The sequence below is a fragment of the Ovis canadensis genome, chromosome 1 (genome assembly GCF_042477335.2).
Source record: "Ovis canadensis isolate MfBH-ARS-UI-01 breed Bighorn chromosome 1, ARS-UI_OviCan_v2, whole genome shotgun sequence".
NCBI classification, from domain to species: domain Eukaryota; kingdom Metazoa; phylum Chordata; class Mammalia; order Artiodactyla; family Bovidae; genus Ovis; species Ovis canadensis.
In genome coordinates, this window is record NC_091245.1 from 5,525,590 (window position 1) to 5,542,555 (window position 16,966).

Sequence of the window (16,966 nt, forward strand, 5' to 3'; positions counted from 1 at the left end):
TCCTTTTGCCTTCGAATTTTCCCAGCATCAGGGTCTTTTCCAGTGAGTTGGCTCTTCACATCAGGTGGCCAAAGTATTGGAGCTTCAGCATCAGTCCTTCCAGTGAATATTCAGGGTTGATTTCGTTTAGGATGGACTGGTTAGATCTCCTTGCAGTCCAAGGAACTCTCAAGAGTCTTCACTTGTTAATTCTGCAAACGACTAAACTATGCGGCTCAGACCGGCATAGTTTCCAGTTCATTCAGCCTCTGTTTCTTTTCTCCCAGGTGAGTACAGCTACCTGGGGACGAGCCTTCGCCAGGTGTCCATAGAACCCATGCCTTCCCTCCTGGATGTCCGACAGCTCATCACCCTGTACGGGATCCTGCCACTAGGTAAGGCTCCTCCTGCCCCACTGTGCCTGTGATAGAAGTGGGGCTGTCTGCTCGTGTCTTCCTGGTTGTCGTCAGCAGGCACTGCAGCTCAACCCTTCCTACCGAGAACTGTGATTAAGGGTCGTTCTGCTGGATTGGGGCATCCAGGGGCACCCGGGAGGGCACTGCCTGGGAAGCACAGCTGCAGCACATTAGAGTGTCTTCTTAGCATTCCTTTCTTTTTACTGGAGTATAGTGGCTTTACAGTGTTTCTACTGCACAGCAAAGTGAATCGGCCATACATATACATACATCCCCTCCCCTTGTGGATTCCTTCCCATGCAGGTCACCACAGTCCTGTAAGCAGAGTTCCCTGTACCATAGGCTATACAGAATGTTGTCATGAGCTATCTGTTTCACACACGGCACCAACAGTGTATATATGAGTCCCAGTCTCCCCCCTCTCTCCCCCTTAATATCCATACATTTGATCTCCACATCTGTGTCTCTATTTCTGCTTTGCAAATAAGATCATCTATACCATTTTTCTAGATTCCACATATTTGAGTTAAAAGTGAAAGTGAAGTCGCTCAGTCGTGTCCGCCTCTTTGCAACCCCACGGACTGTAGCCTACCAGGCTCCTCCGTCCATGGGATTCTCCAAGCGAGAGTACTGGAGTGGTTTACCATTCCCTTCTCCAGGGAATCTTCCCAACTCAGGGATCAAACCCGCTCTCCTGCGTTGCAGATAGACGCTTTACCGTCTGAGCCACCAGGGAAGCTATGAGTTAATGCACAGTATTTGTTTCTCCCCTTCTGGCTTACTTCACCCTGTAGCGCTCTCGGGTCCACCCACGTCTCTGCACGTGGCCCAGCTGCGCTCCTTTTATGGCTGAGTAGTATTCCACTGTGTGTCTTCCACATCTTCTTTACCCAGTCCTCTGCCGGTGGATATTTAAGTTGCTTTCACGTCCTGGCCGCTTAACCTTCTGGGCTGAAATCCCTGATGGCCAAACTCTGGAGAAATGATAGACAAAGCAAGCCCCTGCCATTCAAAGTAAGCTCAGCCTGAGGTTAAGCTTGCCTTTTACGCACAGGCTCTGTTACCAGGTCCTTAGTAGAGCCAGCCCTTCAGTGGAGCTATATTTCATAGATAGAAAGAATCAAGACTCTGCCAGCTTCCACTGAGGTTCAGTCACAATTGTTCAAACAGACCAGAGTCTGCAGGAAAGTCTGGGCTTACCATAAGAAGTGCCTGCTGCTCTCCTCCGCTTTTGTGTGTGTTCTCATGACTTTGGTCTGTGTGTGACCTGAGCCACTGGGGCAGGGGCAGGAACCCCAGCCAGGCCATGCTCTGATGACCGTCCTGAACTATAAATCGCGTTTTGTTCGTTTAATTTGCTTTAAAGTGAGATGGGAATAGTTTGGACACTTCTTATCTTATTCCACTTTTTTTTTTTTTTTTTTGCTGCATCACATGGCATGTGGGATCTTCGTTCCCCCACCAGGGATGAAACCCCGGCCCCCTGCAGTGGAAACGAGGAGACAGCCCCTAGACCGCCAGGGAAGTCCCTCCACTTTGACTTAAATGCAAACTTAAAGTTCAGGACTTGCCTGTTGATCCAGGGAGAATCTGCCTGCCAACACGGGGGACGCAGGTTCCATCCCTGATCCGGGAAGATTGGAGGCACTAGGCCCATGCACCACGGCTATCGAGCCTGAGCTCCCGAGCCTTGGAGCCACAACTCCTGAGCTCACGTGCAGCAAAAGCCTGCAGGCCCTGGGACCTGTGCCCTGCAGCAGGAGAAGCCGCCGCCACAGGAAGCCCTCACAGCACCACGAGAGAGGAGGCCCAGCTCACTGCCACTTGAGAAAGCCGCTCGCACAGCGGTGAAGCCAAAAATAAATCAATGAATAACTTTAAAAAGAACCTAAGCCTATTGGCAAGAAACAGCGCATTCTTCTCTCAACATCACGTCAGGAGTACGCGGAATCGGGGCAACATCGTGCAGTGCAAGTCGCTCTGTCGTGTCCGAGTCTTCGCGACCCCGTGGACTGTAACCTACCAGGCTCCTCTATCCGTGGGATTTTCCAGGCAAGAGTCCTGGACTGGATTGCCATTTCCTTCTCCAAAGAAAGTGAAAGTCGCTCAGTCGTGTCCGACTCTTTGCGACCCCATGGACGATACAGTTCATGGGATTCTCCAGGCCCGAATACTGGAGTGGGGAGCCTTTCCCTTCTCCAGGGGATCTTCCTGACCCAGGGATTGAACCCAGGTCTCCTGCATTGCAGACAGACGCTTTACCAGCTGAGCCATAAGGGTAGCCCAGGGGTCAACATAAATAAGATGCATGTGTAACATAAACAAATACATAATCCTTGGGGATCTGCATAATTTGGGGGTCAATAAAATCAATATATAACGCTTACAGGATCCACGTAAATAAACAGATGTCCCCTAAACCCCCATCACAGTGTGATGGAAGGCAGTAGAGAGCCAAGAACACCAAGCGGTGACAAGGTTTTCAGGGAATGCCTCCCCAGTGAGGCTGTGGTCGATTTGCATCATCAACAGGTGAGGGCCATTGTCTCCAGGCTGCCTTGAGGGTCCCAGGAAGAAGTGTGCCCAGGACGCATCCTGCCCGGACCCTCCTTTTGTCGCTGAGAAACCTGGAGTCCCTGCAGGGGTCTGCCTGACCCAAGCCACGGACCCAGCAGGGCCTTTGTTACCGTGACCTGTTGGCAGGTTTGCAACCTACCAGCAAGTCAGACAGAGAAACTCGCTCCTGTGGCAGATTGCGAGGGCTCCGTCTAAATAACCATACTTCTGTAATAGCATCCAGTCACAAAAGGGAGTGTGTGTGTCGGCCTGACTGTTCAGGGTGCCACTGCCAGGGTGAGAGATCCTTTGTCTGGACGGCCTCTCTCTGCCATCATGGAATTGGGTCTGTTTCACTGTAACACAGTATCGTCGCCCTCGCCAGCCGCGGATGAAGCATGCCTGGGTTATTTCACTTTAGAGAGAACGTGCTCGAAACTACTTTCCAGGCTTTTGTGTAACCATATAGATGGGGAAACAGTGGAAACAGTGTCAGGCTTTATTTTAGGGGGCTCCAAAATCACTGCAGATGGTGACTGCAGCCGTGAAATGAAAAGACGCTTACTCCTTGGAAGAAAAGTTATGACCAACGTAGATAGCATATTCAAAAGCAGAGACATTACTTTGCCAACAAAGGTCTGTTTAGTCAAGGTGATGGTTTTTCCAGTGGTCATGTATGGATGTGACAGTTGGACTGTAAAGAAAGCTGAGTGCCGAAGAATTGATGCTTTTGAACTGTGGTGTTGGAGAAGACTCTTGAGAGTCCCTTGGACTGCAAGGAGATCCAACCAGTCCATTCTGAAGGAGATCAGCCCTGGGTGTCCTTTGGAAGGAATGATTCTAAAGCTGAAACTCCAGTACTTTGGCCACCTCATGCAAAGAGTTGACTCACTGGAAAAGACTCTGATGCTGGGAGGGATTGGGGGCAGGAGGAGAAGGGAACGGCAGAGGATGAGATGGCTGGATGGCATCACGGACTCGATGGACATGAATTTGAGTGAACTCGAGGAGTTGTTGATGGACAGGGAGGCCTGGCGTGCTGCGATTCATGGGGTCACAAAGAGTCGGACACGATTGAGCGACTGAACTGAACTGAATTGGAGCCTTCTTTCTGATGACTCAGATCGATTCCGTGTCTTGTCGATCACACACAAAGAAAGAGAAGCACAGTCGTTCTTAGAATATTGATATATTTCCAGATGACCCAGAAGAGCCCAGCAGTGGGCCCAAAGCAGACGAGTGTGACAGCGGAGGTTCTGACCGCAGTGCTCTACAGGATTTCATTCCACCCACTAACTAGTCAGTGCCAACGTGTGCTCTGATCGTGTTCAGAATGATGGGAGAGATCAAACCCGAGTCCCAGTCTGGGCTCAAAGGAGATGGACGGCGTGGTGGAGAGCAAAAGCCAGAGGCCTCCGAGTGACCCGATGAGTCGCGTCGTTTCATTATCGAGGGTCATGTTCACTCTGCCCCAGCGACAGGCCAGACCCCAGGGCAGGAGAAACCAATACAGACTCACTGCACAACGCAGGGAGCCCTGCTCAGGATTCTGTCCCCACCTACAGAAGAGAACCTGAGAATGAATAGCTGGTCACGCATGCGTGTAACGGAACCTGGAGCCAACCCAACGTTGTTCATCGACTGTACCACAATGTAAAATAAAAAGTTTTCAAAGCCCAGGCTACCGCCATCTGGACCTCCGTTTTTCCCTCTTTCCCCTGTATCCTCCTGTCCGCATCACATTCATCCTCCCAAGCCTTCAAAGGGCGCAGTGCTGTTGCTGACAGAGACTCCCCTGCCCCCTCCCCACAGAATGCCAGAGCTGAGTTATCACAGGAATGCTCTTTAAAATTACAAGTTTAGGGAGAATGCTGGGGTGAGGGTGAGAGAGAAGTGATGTATGGACACCCAGGGAGACCCAACAGTTCCACCTTGACGTACAAATCAAAGGTGTCACCGAGCCGGCTGAGACAGGAGGTGCGCCCCTGGTGAGAATGCTTTCAACACATCCATCACTGTTGTCGAGACTGGGGTCACGCCGTGCAGTCACGGCCTTGCAGGATCCTGACCTAAGAACCACTTGTGTTTGGCAGGATCTTAGAGCCTCTGCTTCTGCCTTTTTTTAGGCTCTGCAGCCGTGCACGAGAAAGCCCCTTTGGTGAAGTCCCTGCTGTTGGCCGGACCATCTGGGGTGGGGAAGAAGATGCTGGTCCATGCCATCTGTACCGAAACAGGAGCCAACCTCTTCAACCTGTCTGCTGCCAACATCACCGGGAAATACCCAGGCAAGAGTGGCCTCCAGATGATGCTGCATGTGGTCTTCAAGGTACTCGTCACGTTTCCCAGTCTCCGGTTCTCCTCCTCCTCTCATATCACATTTTCAAGTGCTGCAAGGTGAGATGGTTAGATGGCGTCACCACCTCAATGAACATGAGTTTGTCCACCATCTCTGGGAGATGGTGGAGGTCTGGAAAGCCTGGCAGGCTCCAGTTCATGGGGTTGCAAAGAGCTGGACGTGACTTAGCGACCGAATGATAACAATTTCCTGAAGTCCCCTAGCACAGACCCTTTCCTTAACTGACATGCACGTCCCTCTTAAACATCCTCTTTGCATCCTCCGGTAAATTGCTTTATTATTGCATCTTGCTGAGCGTCCAGCAGCCAGACACAGCTTCTCTCTTGGTAAGCGCCCTCCTGTGCCGTTCAGATCGGCCTCCTCTGTCATGGAAACGCTCACATCTTCCCTCCTGCAGTGCTCACGTCTCCTTAGAAATTAAATCTTTTTTCAGCCCACCACCCTCCAATAACGGCATCAGACATTTGCATTTGGGGGTGTTCTTTCTCACATGGCTTGTGAATTGCAATCAGCTCCTCATTTCCAATATAAGGAGGAACCCACAGCAATCTAAGCTGACCAGAGTAGTGTAGATTTTCAGTTACATAGCATCACAGATTCAATTGACATGAATCTCAGCACACTCCAGGAGATAATGAAGGACAGGGAAGCCTGGTGTGCTGCAGTCCATGGGGTGGAAAGAGTCAGACAGGACTTAGTGACTTAACAGCAGCCCAGGGTCAGGTAGCAGGGTCCTGAAAGATGCTGCGCAACCCTGCCTTGGGATCTTAGACAAACTCTTCACCTCCCCAGGGCTCTGTTTCATCATCACCAAAATAAAGGAGTCAAATCAAATGATACTGTCAGCCCTAAAAGCTGTGATTCCGTGACATAATTTGGATGGATAGACTGTTGTTCTTGTTCAGTTGCTAAATTGTGTCCAATTCTTCTGCAAGCCCATGGACTGTAGCCTGCCAGGCTCCTCTGTCCACAGGTTTTCCCAGGCAAGAATACGGGAGTGGGTTGCCATTTCCCTCTCCATGGAATCTTCCTGACCCAGGGATAGAATTCACCTCTGTCTTGCATTGAACAGGCAAGTTCTTTACCATTGAGCCACCTGGGAAGCTAGGATATATAGATAGATAGAGGCAAAATATACATATATATACACACAGAAGGATGGCCAAGTTTTAGAGTATTCTGACACTGAATGTTTGTATATTTATTTAATATTTATTTTTATTTACATATTTTATGTGGCTATTCGGGTCTTAGTTGCAGCATGTGGATCTTTAGTGTGGCATTTGAACTCTTAGTTATGGCGTGTGGGATCTAGTTCCCCCACCAGGGGCTGAATCCAGGCCCCCTGCATTGGGAATGCAGTGTCTTAGCCACTGGACCACCAGGGAAGCCCCCACATATTTATATCCAATATTAAAACTGGACAGGATTTCATTTTCATTTGGTTGAGTACTTCAAGGTTGTCTTTAGGCCGTTCAGTTCATGTTTGGTTGCTAGAATGCCAGGTGAGCAGCTTTGACTCCATCAAGACATACCCGTAATAAGTGTCAGCCAGTACACGGAGCGAGGTGTTAGCTCCGCATCTGCTTTTAAGGGAGATGGTTAGACGTGAGCAGCTGCTCAGGCAGGAGCAGTTCCTTTTCCGTCTTCTCCTAACAGACAAAAAGGAGGAAGTGATGGCAGCGGGATTTCTCCTCCCAGCCGCGTGGACCCCACACTGAGCGAGTCAGGACATCCTGGGGTTTGCTTCTGTTTGACTGCTTTTTTTCTCAACTGTGGGTCACATGTTTCTTTTTCCTCATATTGTATCACTCTGTTGTATCATGGTCATGCTCTTTGCAACCTTGTCTGACTCTTTGCGACCCTATAGATTGTAGCCCACCAGTCTCTTCTTTCCGTGGGATTTTTCAGGCAAGAATACTGGAGTGGGTTGCCATTTCCTCCAGGGAATCTTCCCGACCCGGGGATCGAACCCACATCTCCTGTGTCTCTTGCACTGCAGGTGAATTCTTTACCCATTGAGCCATGAAGGAGGCCTGTTTCATCATATGATTAATAAGTTTTTATTATAGATTAGACATGGTGGATAATATGTTGTTGACATCCTGAAGCCTGCTAGGCTTAGTTCTAACAGGCAGTTAAATTACTGGCTGTTCAGCTTGAACTTGCAGAAGTTTTGTTTTCCATTTCATTAGTGAGGGTCTATTTTGATTTTGCTCTTAGTCCTGAAAGCTTGTCTTTACTTTGAGGTTTCAGTGGGAATCTTGAGCTGTTTACCAAGTTCCTTTAACTTGGCAGAAGCGAAGGTCTGTGCTCAGCTGTTTTACTCTCCCAGCTGTGGCTTTCCACTGAGCTTCTTGGAATCTTCCCCCATGCATGCATACTTGCAAGGTTAACCAAGAACTTGGAGGTGAGCTGGAATCTGAAGCCCAGCAGCTTCGCTTGTGGCCCCTGTGTACTTAACCACCAAGCTCAAAGCACCGAGTTCTTCAGAGGAAAGGTAAAACTCATCCTCTTGCCCAGAAGAATGCCCCAGGGAACTCATTCTAAATGCCGGATTTTGTTGACATTGTCAAGTAACCAGCAGAAGCACATAAGTGTAAAAACATAGGCATTTCATGAGCATCTGGGCATCACAGACCTTACCGCTCTCTGTGTTAACTCAGTCACTCCTCACAGTAACCTTAGGAGGTGGGCAGTATCGCTATACCCATTTTGCTTACTTAAGAAACTGAGGCACACGGCATCTAAGTAGTTTCCCAGGGCTGCAGTGCCATGTCATGAGCCTGACCAGTCTGGGTGCTGAGGCTCCAGGCCCAACACCCGCGTTATTCAGCTTCTGAATTGAGCCTCTCTTCTCCACCCACCAAAGGGCTGTGTCGTTCAGAGTCTAGGACAAAGCCAAGGGCATGGTTGTGTTATTTGCTCCTGCTGCTGAGAAGTTTGTCTTGATATCAGACAAGCTGTCTTGGCATTAATTTGAATCATTGCAAATGGGCATTCCATGGAGCACAAAATGCTGGACGTCAGGTCATCAAGATGTGGATACAGCCTGTGTACTCTGCGTCGAAGGGCCTGACACACACCTCATTACGCTTCACCTTTACTGTGTATGTAAGTGATTAATGGAAGGCCCAGAGGTCTCCGGAGTGGGAGTCATTCAATTAAAACTCACGTGCGCTGAGCCACAGTGCCCTGGCAGGACTGCAGAGCAGCTATCTGCATTGCAAAGAGGTACTTGCTTTTAATTAATCGGAGAAATGCGGAGAGCTCCACACGTGGGCCTGTTACATGGGCCTGCGGGCAGCAAAATTCAGATCTGAGGCATTTGCTCGAGTAGGTGAAATAACAGAAGGGCCTGGTTACTCATAACATCTTCTCGTAAAGAATTCCTATTGCTGAGCTCCTCTCTGCAGAGCTAAGAACGCAACTCTTGAAGAAAACTTCGCTTCTGCCTGGAGGCGTTTACCTCTCCCACAAAACCCTCTGCATGTGGAAACATGTACTGGTGAGATGAGTCTCTGGTTTGTTTTCCAAGCACAAATTCAAATTTTCTACAAAAAAATAGAAGATAATTTGACAAAACATTCTGTTCTGCTCTCATTATTATGGGAGGGTTCCTTTAGTCTACACACAATAAATCCAGTGCGTTCCTTCCACAAATGTGTATACAGTACAGGTAAACAGTTGTCACTTAAAATTCTCTCTTCCAGTAAGGCTAGACGGGGGAAGGAATACACATCTGTGCGGCGGTGGTGGTTTAGTAGCTAAGTCATGTCCGACTCTTGCAACCCCCTGGACCACAACCTGCTAGGCTCCTCTGTCCATGGGATTCTCCAGGCAAGAATACTGACGTGGGTTGCCATTTCCTTTTCCAATACATCTGTTTAGTTAGGACATACTAGAAATGCATCTAACAGTTAAGAACTGTGGGATAAATGATTTTTTTTGTTGTTTATTTTTTTTTTGGCTGCACGGGGTCTTCATTGCTGAGTGCAGGCTTTCTCCAGTTGCAGCAAGTGGGGGCTGTTCTCTAGGTGTGGTACCCTGGCTTCTCATTAAAGCGGCTTCTCTTTTTGTGAAGCATCGGCTCCAGAACACGGGCTTCAGTAGCTGCAGCCCATGGGGATAAGTGATTCACATTTAATAGATATTTTTTGGACAAAAGCTATCAAGGCGGGGTGCCAGCCTCCTCTGGTGTTTTGTGATGGTTGATCAGGGGATGAAGGTGTGAGGAGGACTCGAGTTGTCTGGCCAGGAGTCCAGCGCATGCCAAGGAGTTGTCTATTCACTTTCCCTTTTGATTGCCCCAGCTCCTGGTGAGGCAAGAATTAATGTGCCCATTTTACAGACCAGAAGACTGAGGCTCAGAGTGCTTAATTTGACCAAAAGTACAAGAAAACTAAGGCTTCTCTTAGTTGGCGCTAAGGTGGTGCTAGTGGTCAAGAACCTGCCTGCCAATGCAGGAGACATAGGAGATGCAGGTTCAATCCCTGGGTGGGGAAGATCCCCTGGAGAAGGGCATGGCAACCCACTCCAGTATTCTTGCCTGGAGAATCCTCATGGACAGAGAAGCCTGGTGGGCTACAGCCCATGAGGTCTCAAAGAGTCAGACATGACTGAAGCGACTTATCAGGCACGCATAAGAGAACTAAGGGGCTGGCATCTGGATTTAAGCCTAGGTGTGACTCAGAAGCTGTCACCTGGTCCCCAGCTGGGCTCTGGGGGAGTGAAGCCTGGGTAGTCCCCGGCCCTGTGAGATCTGTGCCCTCAAACCACCGCAAAGGCTATTCTTGGGCTAGAGTATCAGCTGGGGACATTTCAGCGTCAGAAGGTGAAGAAACTAGAGACTTTAGCATCCTGTTGGCAGGTCCCGCTGTCTCCACGCCTTCTGGATTCCCCCTTGCCTGACCCTCCAGACCGCCTGGGAGAAAGCCAAGGAGAGGCCAGGGCACCCCGGAGGACAGGCCAGAGCAGAGCATCTCTCTCCTGAGGTCTGGCAGGGACAGGCCCCTTCCTTGGGGCCCTTGCTTCCTCCCCTTCCTCCTCTGTTAGAGACCTCACCCCCGAGGGCTGGACTCAGAGGGAGGCTTCAGAGAGCAGGTCTAAGGTGGACAGCCGGCCAGGGTCAAGGCCACCCGGCCTGCACTGGCCTGTGAATCTGGACCCAAGGGAGCTGAGATGCTGCTCGAGCCTGAGCTCCTCCCACCTGGGCTCCTTGCTGGGCTCCCAGCCAACAGCCCGTGGCAGCCGGCCAAGGGATCTCACCCAGATGTGCTGGTGTAAACAGCTGGCCCAGCAGGCAGGGGAAGGGGAGCCCCACCAGTTACGTCTCTGTAGCTCACAGAGACCTCTACTCCTGGTTAATAACCCAAAGACATCGTGGATATTCGTGGATGATTTTTTTAAATAAAACAGATGTATAATAAACAGAACAAGTATGTTAGCCCTGCCTTTACAAGGTGAAATTCAGTAAGGACAGAGCAAAGACCTACACCTGACCCCCCACCCCGAAACAGAGCTGCTCAAATGGGGGTGGCGGGAATTCAGTGAGGGAGGAGAGGAGAGGAAAAGAGAAAAAGAGGAGATAGCTGCTCTGATGGAGCATCAGGTATGGAAATAGAGGCACCGGGGTGGGAGGAGGGGGCCGAGTGCCTGTGAGCCCTGAGCAGTTGCTGTCAGGAAGCAGGGCCCTCCTGCAGGGCCACAGAGAGGGCTTCAGGTTGAGCAAAGGCATCAAGGAGATCCAGCCAGTCCATCCCCAAGGAAATCAGTCCTGAATATTCAGTGGAAGGACTGATGCTGAAGCTGAAACTCCAATACTTTGGCCACCTGATGTGAAGAGCTGACTCATTAGAAAAGACCCTGATGCTGGGAAAGATTGAAGGAGGGAGAAGGGGATGACAGAGGAGATAGTTGGATGGCATCACCAACTCTATGGACGTGAGTTTGAGTAAGCTCCGGGAGTTGGTGATGGACAGGGAGGCCTGGCGTGCTGTGATCCATGAGGTCGCAAAGAGTTGGACACAACTGAGCGACTGAACTGAGCTGAACTGAAAGGCATCAAAACCTCTTTTTTTTGTTGTTTTTAACCACAGACTTTCTATCTTAGAGCAGTTTTAGTTCACAGTGGCAATGAGAGCATCCCACACCCCCAGGGAGGATGGACAGCTCGGAGGGGAGGGCGGGTCCCAACTGCAGATGCCCCAGGGTGCCTCCTGCCATGAGGATGCCCGCGGGCACCATGAGGGTCAGCTGAGGGCTGCAAAGGGCGGTCCGCATCTGCTCTCACTCTGTGGTGGGCAGTGGGGGTGAGCAGGGACAATGTCACAGGCACTAAAGGATTTTTAGCCAATTTGAAAACCCTTCGAGAAGGGGGTGCCCTAAATGCAGCTAAACGGTGCCTGGGGAAGGTGAGGCACCTGCCTTGTGCCCAGGTGTTAACTCCCGCGCTTCTCAGAGTTGGCACGAGGTTGGGCGGATGGGTGTGAACCCGTTATTTCTGGTGTAGCTGGGAGTGAACCAGGAGGAAGGGGTTCCGGGAGACAGTCTGGATGGTCTTGTAAGCCTGGCGCCCTCCAGACAGCAGCCTCCGCCAAATCGGGCAGTGGTGTTGGTGGGTGCCTGCCACCAGCACTGACCCGCTTCCCCATGCCACGTGTCACAGCCCATCCGCTGTGCCTCCATCCCCAGCTCCCTCCTGGTCCTCTCCTGTGCCTCCGTTCACCTTCCTTCCTGTCAAGGGGCAGCCCCACCCAGCTCTGGACCGTTTAATCCACCTCTGCTCTTCCTGTGATGGACATTCACGGTTTATCCCAGCTCACACCCAGTAAGGACTTGGAGTTGGCCAAAAGGTTCACTGAGGTTTTTCATCCGACGTAAGGAGAAAACCAGAACAAACTCTTTGACCAACCCAGTAACCTCTACAATTACATGAAAGATAATACAAGGAAATAGAAATTTTACAAATTATCATCTTTAAATAATGGAAATAGAGAACAAGCCGTCCTCACATATTAAATATGGAAGCAGAATCCGAGTGACGATAGTTCGGGAAAGTGAGCCTTCCCCGCCCCAGTCTCCGCCTGCCCCAGATCTTCCCCAGCTTAGCCGCTGCCGGCTGCCCACAGCCCCCGTTCAGACACAGGAGGCCACTCCCTCCGCAGGCAGGGACCGTGCTTCCCACTGCAGGTGCTCACCAGGTCTGTGTGGCTTGGGTGGATGGATGGAAGGCCGATGGTTGGCTAGTCGGATGGACTGTCCTTTTCGGTTTGGTAAAGATACAACCCCTGAAAAGCAGACCTGGGTTTTCTTGGGGTTCTCTGTGGCAAGCAGAAGAGCACCCTTTCAGAAAGAACTTCCACAGCTTCCAAGGGTCATTTGGGCAGATCTAATTAGTAATTCAAGCGTGCCAAACGCAAACTGGTTTTCATCGTTAAGCCATTATATGCCAACCCAAGAGAATCTCATCCTGATGGCAGATGTTTGACAGCATTTCTTTGGAGAATGCCGAAGATAAAATCTATAAAATTCACATGGATGGGGGAGTGACTGTTGGCTAGACCTTTCCAGAACTTGAAAAAGCACATGTTGGGTGAAATGTATCTTTAGTCCGGAATTGATAATTCGATAGGAGTGCAGAGCCCTCTGCTGGCAATGGAAATAAACTATCCCGGTAACTTTGGAAAAGTTCCATTATGGATTAATTGCATTTAATTGCCCATGACCTCCAACTATCTGTGGATAATTTACATGGCGCCTTTCCATTACTAAATGAAAATTAAAAGAGCAAAGGATACCATCTTTCATTAACAAATTGGCAAAGAGTTTTTTTATTGTTAATACTTTGTTGAGAAGAGTGTGAAAAAAATTTGTGGCTGGAGGAGAGGGCCTCCAGAAGGGCAGGTGACCACATGGGTGCAAGTGTGACGAGCCGGCAGGCAGATCCTTCGACCTAGCGGCTTCATGGACCCAAAAGGCCCATCTTAAGCCCTGTTGGGTTTAGTGAGAAGGCAGAAAACCATCCAGATGTTCAAAAAACAGGGACTAGATCCTTAAGTGATGGAGCTTCTTATTAAAAGGCTGTTGGTGAAATAAACTGCATACAGCATGAACAGGAATATAAAGCAGTATGTGAAGAGCCATCTCGTGTTTGCAAGTACTGATGTCGTGAAAGGTCTGTGAAGATAGGAGAGGACTGGAGAGTGGTTCTCAGCAAAGGGGGCAGAGGAGGCGTGTCGGAATGTCTCAGTGCAGTGCAGTTCAGTTCAGTGGCTCAGTCGTGTCCGACTCTTTGCGACCCCATGAACTGCAGCACGCCAGGCCTCCCTGTCCATCACCAACTCCCAGAGCTCACTCAAACTCATGTCCATCGAGTTGGTGATGCCATCCAGCCGTCTCATCCTCTGTTGTCCCCTTCTCCTCCTGCCCCCAATCCCTCCCAGCATCAGGGTCTTTTCCAATGAGTCACCTCTTCGCATGAGGTCGCCGAAGTACTGGAGTTTCAGCTTTAGCATCATTCCTTCCAAAGAATACCCAGGACTGATCTCCTTTAGAATGTATATTCTGAAATTTTTACCAGTACTCCTTTTGTGTGGCAAGAAAGGACTGAATTTGCAGGGCACGTGTGTTCAAGGTGATGGCACTGGAGACATGCCCTGACTGGCAGGCACCCTGCCTGCACCTACAGTGGTCCTCCCCACTCCCAGTGGCTGAACAGCAGAAAGGGGGTCTCCCCATCAAGGTCACCCTCTCCTGGGCTTTACCTCCCCACCCAATGCCGTCTGCAAGCTCTGCCCTGCCCGCGTTTCCTGTCTCTGTCCATGCATTCCTCAGCTGCCTGTCATGTGGCTTCCGTCCTCTCCACACCACCTGTGACCTCGTGGTTGCCAGACCCTCAGGCCAGCACTGCCTGCCATTGCCAGCTCCCTGCTGCCCTTCCCTGGGCTCTGAGACCGCTTGCTCCCTCTTCTGTGCCCCTTTGACCTCCCCCAGGGCCCCCTTCCTTCTCTCCTCCATCAGCGTCTCCCTCCTGCAGACCCCACTCCGCGGCCCTGGGCTGGCCTCCCCGCCTCTCCCCATGTCCCCCACCCATTCCCACAGCCCCACTGCAGCCTCAGAGCCCTTTGCAGCCCCACCTCCCTCCTGCCCGCTGCCCCCCAGACCCGCCAGTCTTCCTGCCTGGAGGTCCAGCTGCCCTCCGGCTCCCGTGGCCTAAACGGACCTCATCTTTCATCCCTCATCTGGTGCCCTGTTTGGATTCCTGGGCCCTCTTCCTCCTGGCCTCCAGGCTTCCCAGCACTGGAAACTCCCCGCTTCCTCCCCCCTCACCCAACCATCACCAGGTCTCACTGCTGTTGTTCAGACGCTCAGTCGTGTCCAGCTCTTTTCAACCCCATGGACCGTTTCACACCAGGCCTCCCTGTCCTTCACTATTTCCTGGAGTTTGCACAAACTCAAGTCCATCAAGTCAGTGATGCCATCCAACCATCTCGTCCTCTGTCGCCCCCTTCTCCTCTTGCCCTCAGTCTTTCCCAGCATCAGGGTCTTTTCCAGTAAGTCGGCTCTTCGCATCGAGTGGCCAAAGTATTGCAGCTTCGGCTTCAGCATCAGTCCTTGCAATGAGTATTCAGGATTGATTTCCTTCAGGATGGACTGGTTTGATCTCCTTGCTGTCCATTAGGTCTGGCAGATCCTAAACGCCCTTCATACCCATTTCCTGCCCTCCCGCCACTCCTTTGCTCAAGTCCCTCACCTCTTCTCCTCCAAAAGCCTCCTAACCTTCTCCCTGCCTCCAGCCTTACTTCCCAGCACAACCTCTGGGGGAAACCCCCACCCCTTTCCTGGGAGACAGCCGCCAGCTGGTCATGCTTGTCGCTCCACCAGAGGGATTTGTCGGTAACACACCAGGATCGAAGCTCACGACTCGAGTCCCTTATAGACCCCAAAGAGCTTCCAGGATAAGAGCAAGCTCCGTGGCAAGGCCAAGGCCTTTCTGACACCTTCCAGAATGACCTGAGCACCCGACGTGGGCACAGCCCCGCCCTGCACCCTGGCTCCTGCCCCTAGTGTGGCAGACGCGTGCCCTCCTCCAGGCTCTGGGCCTTCTAGAGACCCTTGCAGATCCCGTCTGCTTTAGCCCTCATTGGCCCTGCCCACATCTGCTTGCCGCCCTCATCCCCTTCCCTCTCTTTCTGTCGGAGGTGGTCCATGCTGACACCCACTTTCCTTGACCCGCCCTGCCATCCCCACCTCACCGTCCCCTCCCACCGGTGCACTCCTTCAAGTCAGGGACCCCAGCACCCGGCACAGTGCCCGGTACATCAGAGCTCCTCTGTCGATGCTTCATAAACGGAAAATGAGAGAATGGATTTCATTCTACAGTGTTGTTCAGTCACTCAGTCGTGTCCGACTCTTTGTGACCCCATGGATTATAGCCTGCCGAGTTCTCCTGTCCATGGGACAGGCAAGAATATTGGAGTGGGTTGTCCTTTACTTCTCTAGGGGATCTTCCCGACCCAGGGGTCCAACCCAGGTCTCCCACGTTGCAGGTAGATTCTTTACCATCTGAGCTACCAGGGAAGCCCTCATTCTACGTTCTGGACCCAAGATGATAGAAACCCTTTCCACCCCATGACAGCCATTCAACTATTTGAAAACAGTTCACGTGCTCCCTGGAGTCTTCTTTTCCCCAAGGAAAAGAGCCTCAGGTCTTTCCATTCTTCCTGGTGGGAGAGGCGTTTGGCCTGGCAGGGCCAGAGTTTCTGCCCCCTCCTTCTCTGCCCAGGACTGAACAAGGTCCCCGGGCATCCCCTGAACAGGCTAGCCACCAAGGAAGGTCAGAGAGATAGAGATTCATGCTCTGGAGGACAAGACAGACAGTGATGGTTTTTAAAGCCTTTCATCCTATTAGAATGAAAGGTGATAGGAAAGGACACGGGCCAGGGGTTAGGAGATGCTGTGGAATAAGCATCTTGTCTCCATGGCAACGTGGCAGCTTGCTGCCCGGGTGATGGCATGGGCCTGGGGGTGTCAGACCAACCCAGGGATGCCTCCGGGTTCCACACATCCCCATGCTGGTGGAGGGGGGCACGCGTTACTGACTTCTCTGTCCACCTCGGCGACCTCATGTATAAAAGAGGAGTGGGGGGTGAAACGCACCTGGCTTCACACCTGCCACGTGGTGAAGGAGCAGCAGCGGTGTCCCGGGTCTCAAGGCAACTCACAAATGGCCGTTCCTTGTACTGTTGCAGTATCATCCAAGAACTTGCCTGGGAAATGTTTTCTGTTCATTTGATAATCCCCGAGCCCTTCCAAACCACGTGGTCACCCAAGCCCCCCCGCACAGCCCCGGGAGCCCCAGAGCAGGTGACCGTCCTGAGGAAGGAAATCCTTCACAAGTGCATGTTAGAAACACAGGAAGTGTGGAATTCCCCCACTGCTCGGAACGAGGGAACAGTTCCTCAGCGTTCACATTCAGTGGAACATTGTGGCCACGTTTTCAAAACAACTTTAGATAAGAGGCTGGAAGTAAGACTGCTGCTTTCAAAATTATCCCAAGCTAAAACGATGCCTGTGTCTCCAGTCCATCTACTCAGCTTACCTTATTAAAAGCAGAAAGAGAATAGGAGAATGGGGGTACTTGGTACTCACATCTACA

The 16,966-nt window shown here is 51.2% G+C and overlaps 1 protein-coding gene across 5 annotated transcripts in view; it reads left to right on the plus strand.

Moving 5' to 3' along the window:
- The window catches only part of IQCA1 (IQ motif containing with AAA domain 1), a 184,209-nt gene that overhangs the window by 140,743 nt on the left and 26,500 nt on the right, over positions 1-16,966 (plus strand). For all 5 annotated transcript variants that reach the window (XR_011255947.1, XM_069584679.1, XM_069584688.1 and 2 more), the window contains 2 exons: positions 267-374; positions 5,078-5,277. Coding sequence is in view for 4 of the 5 variants with exons in the window: in XM_069584679.1 (XP_069440780.1) it covers positions 267-374; positions 5,078-5,277 (308 nt within the window). In the remaining variant the exon portion in view is untranslated. The remainder of the gene's footprint in view (positions 1-266; positions 375-5,077; positions 5,278-16,966) is intronic.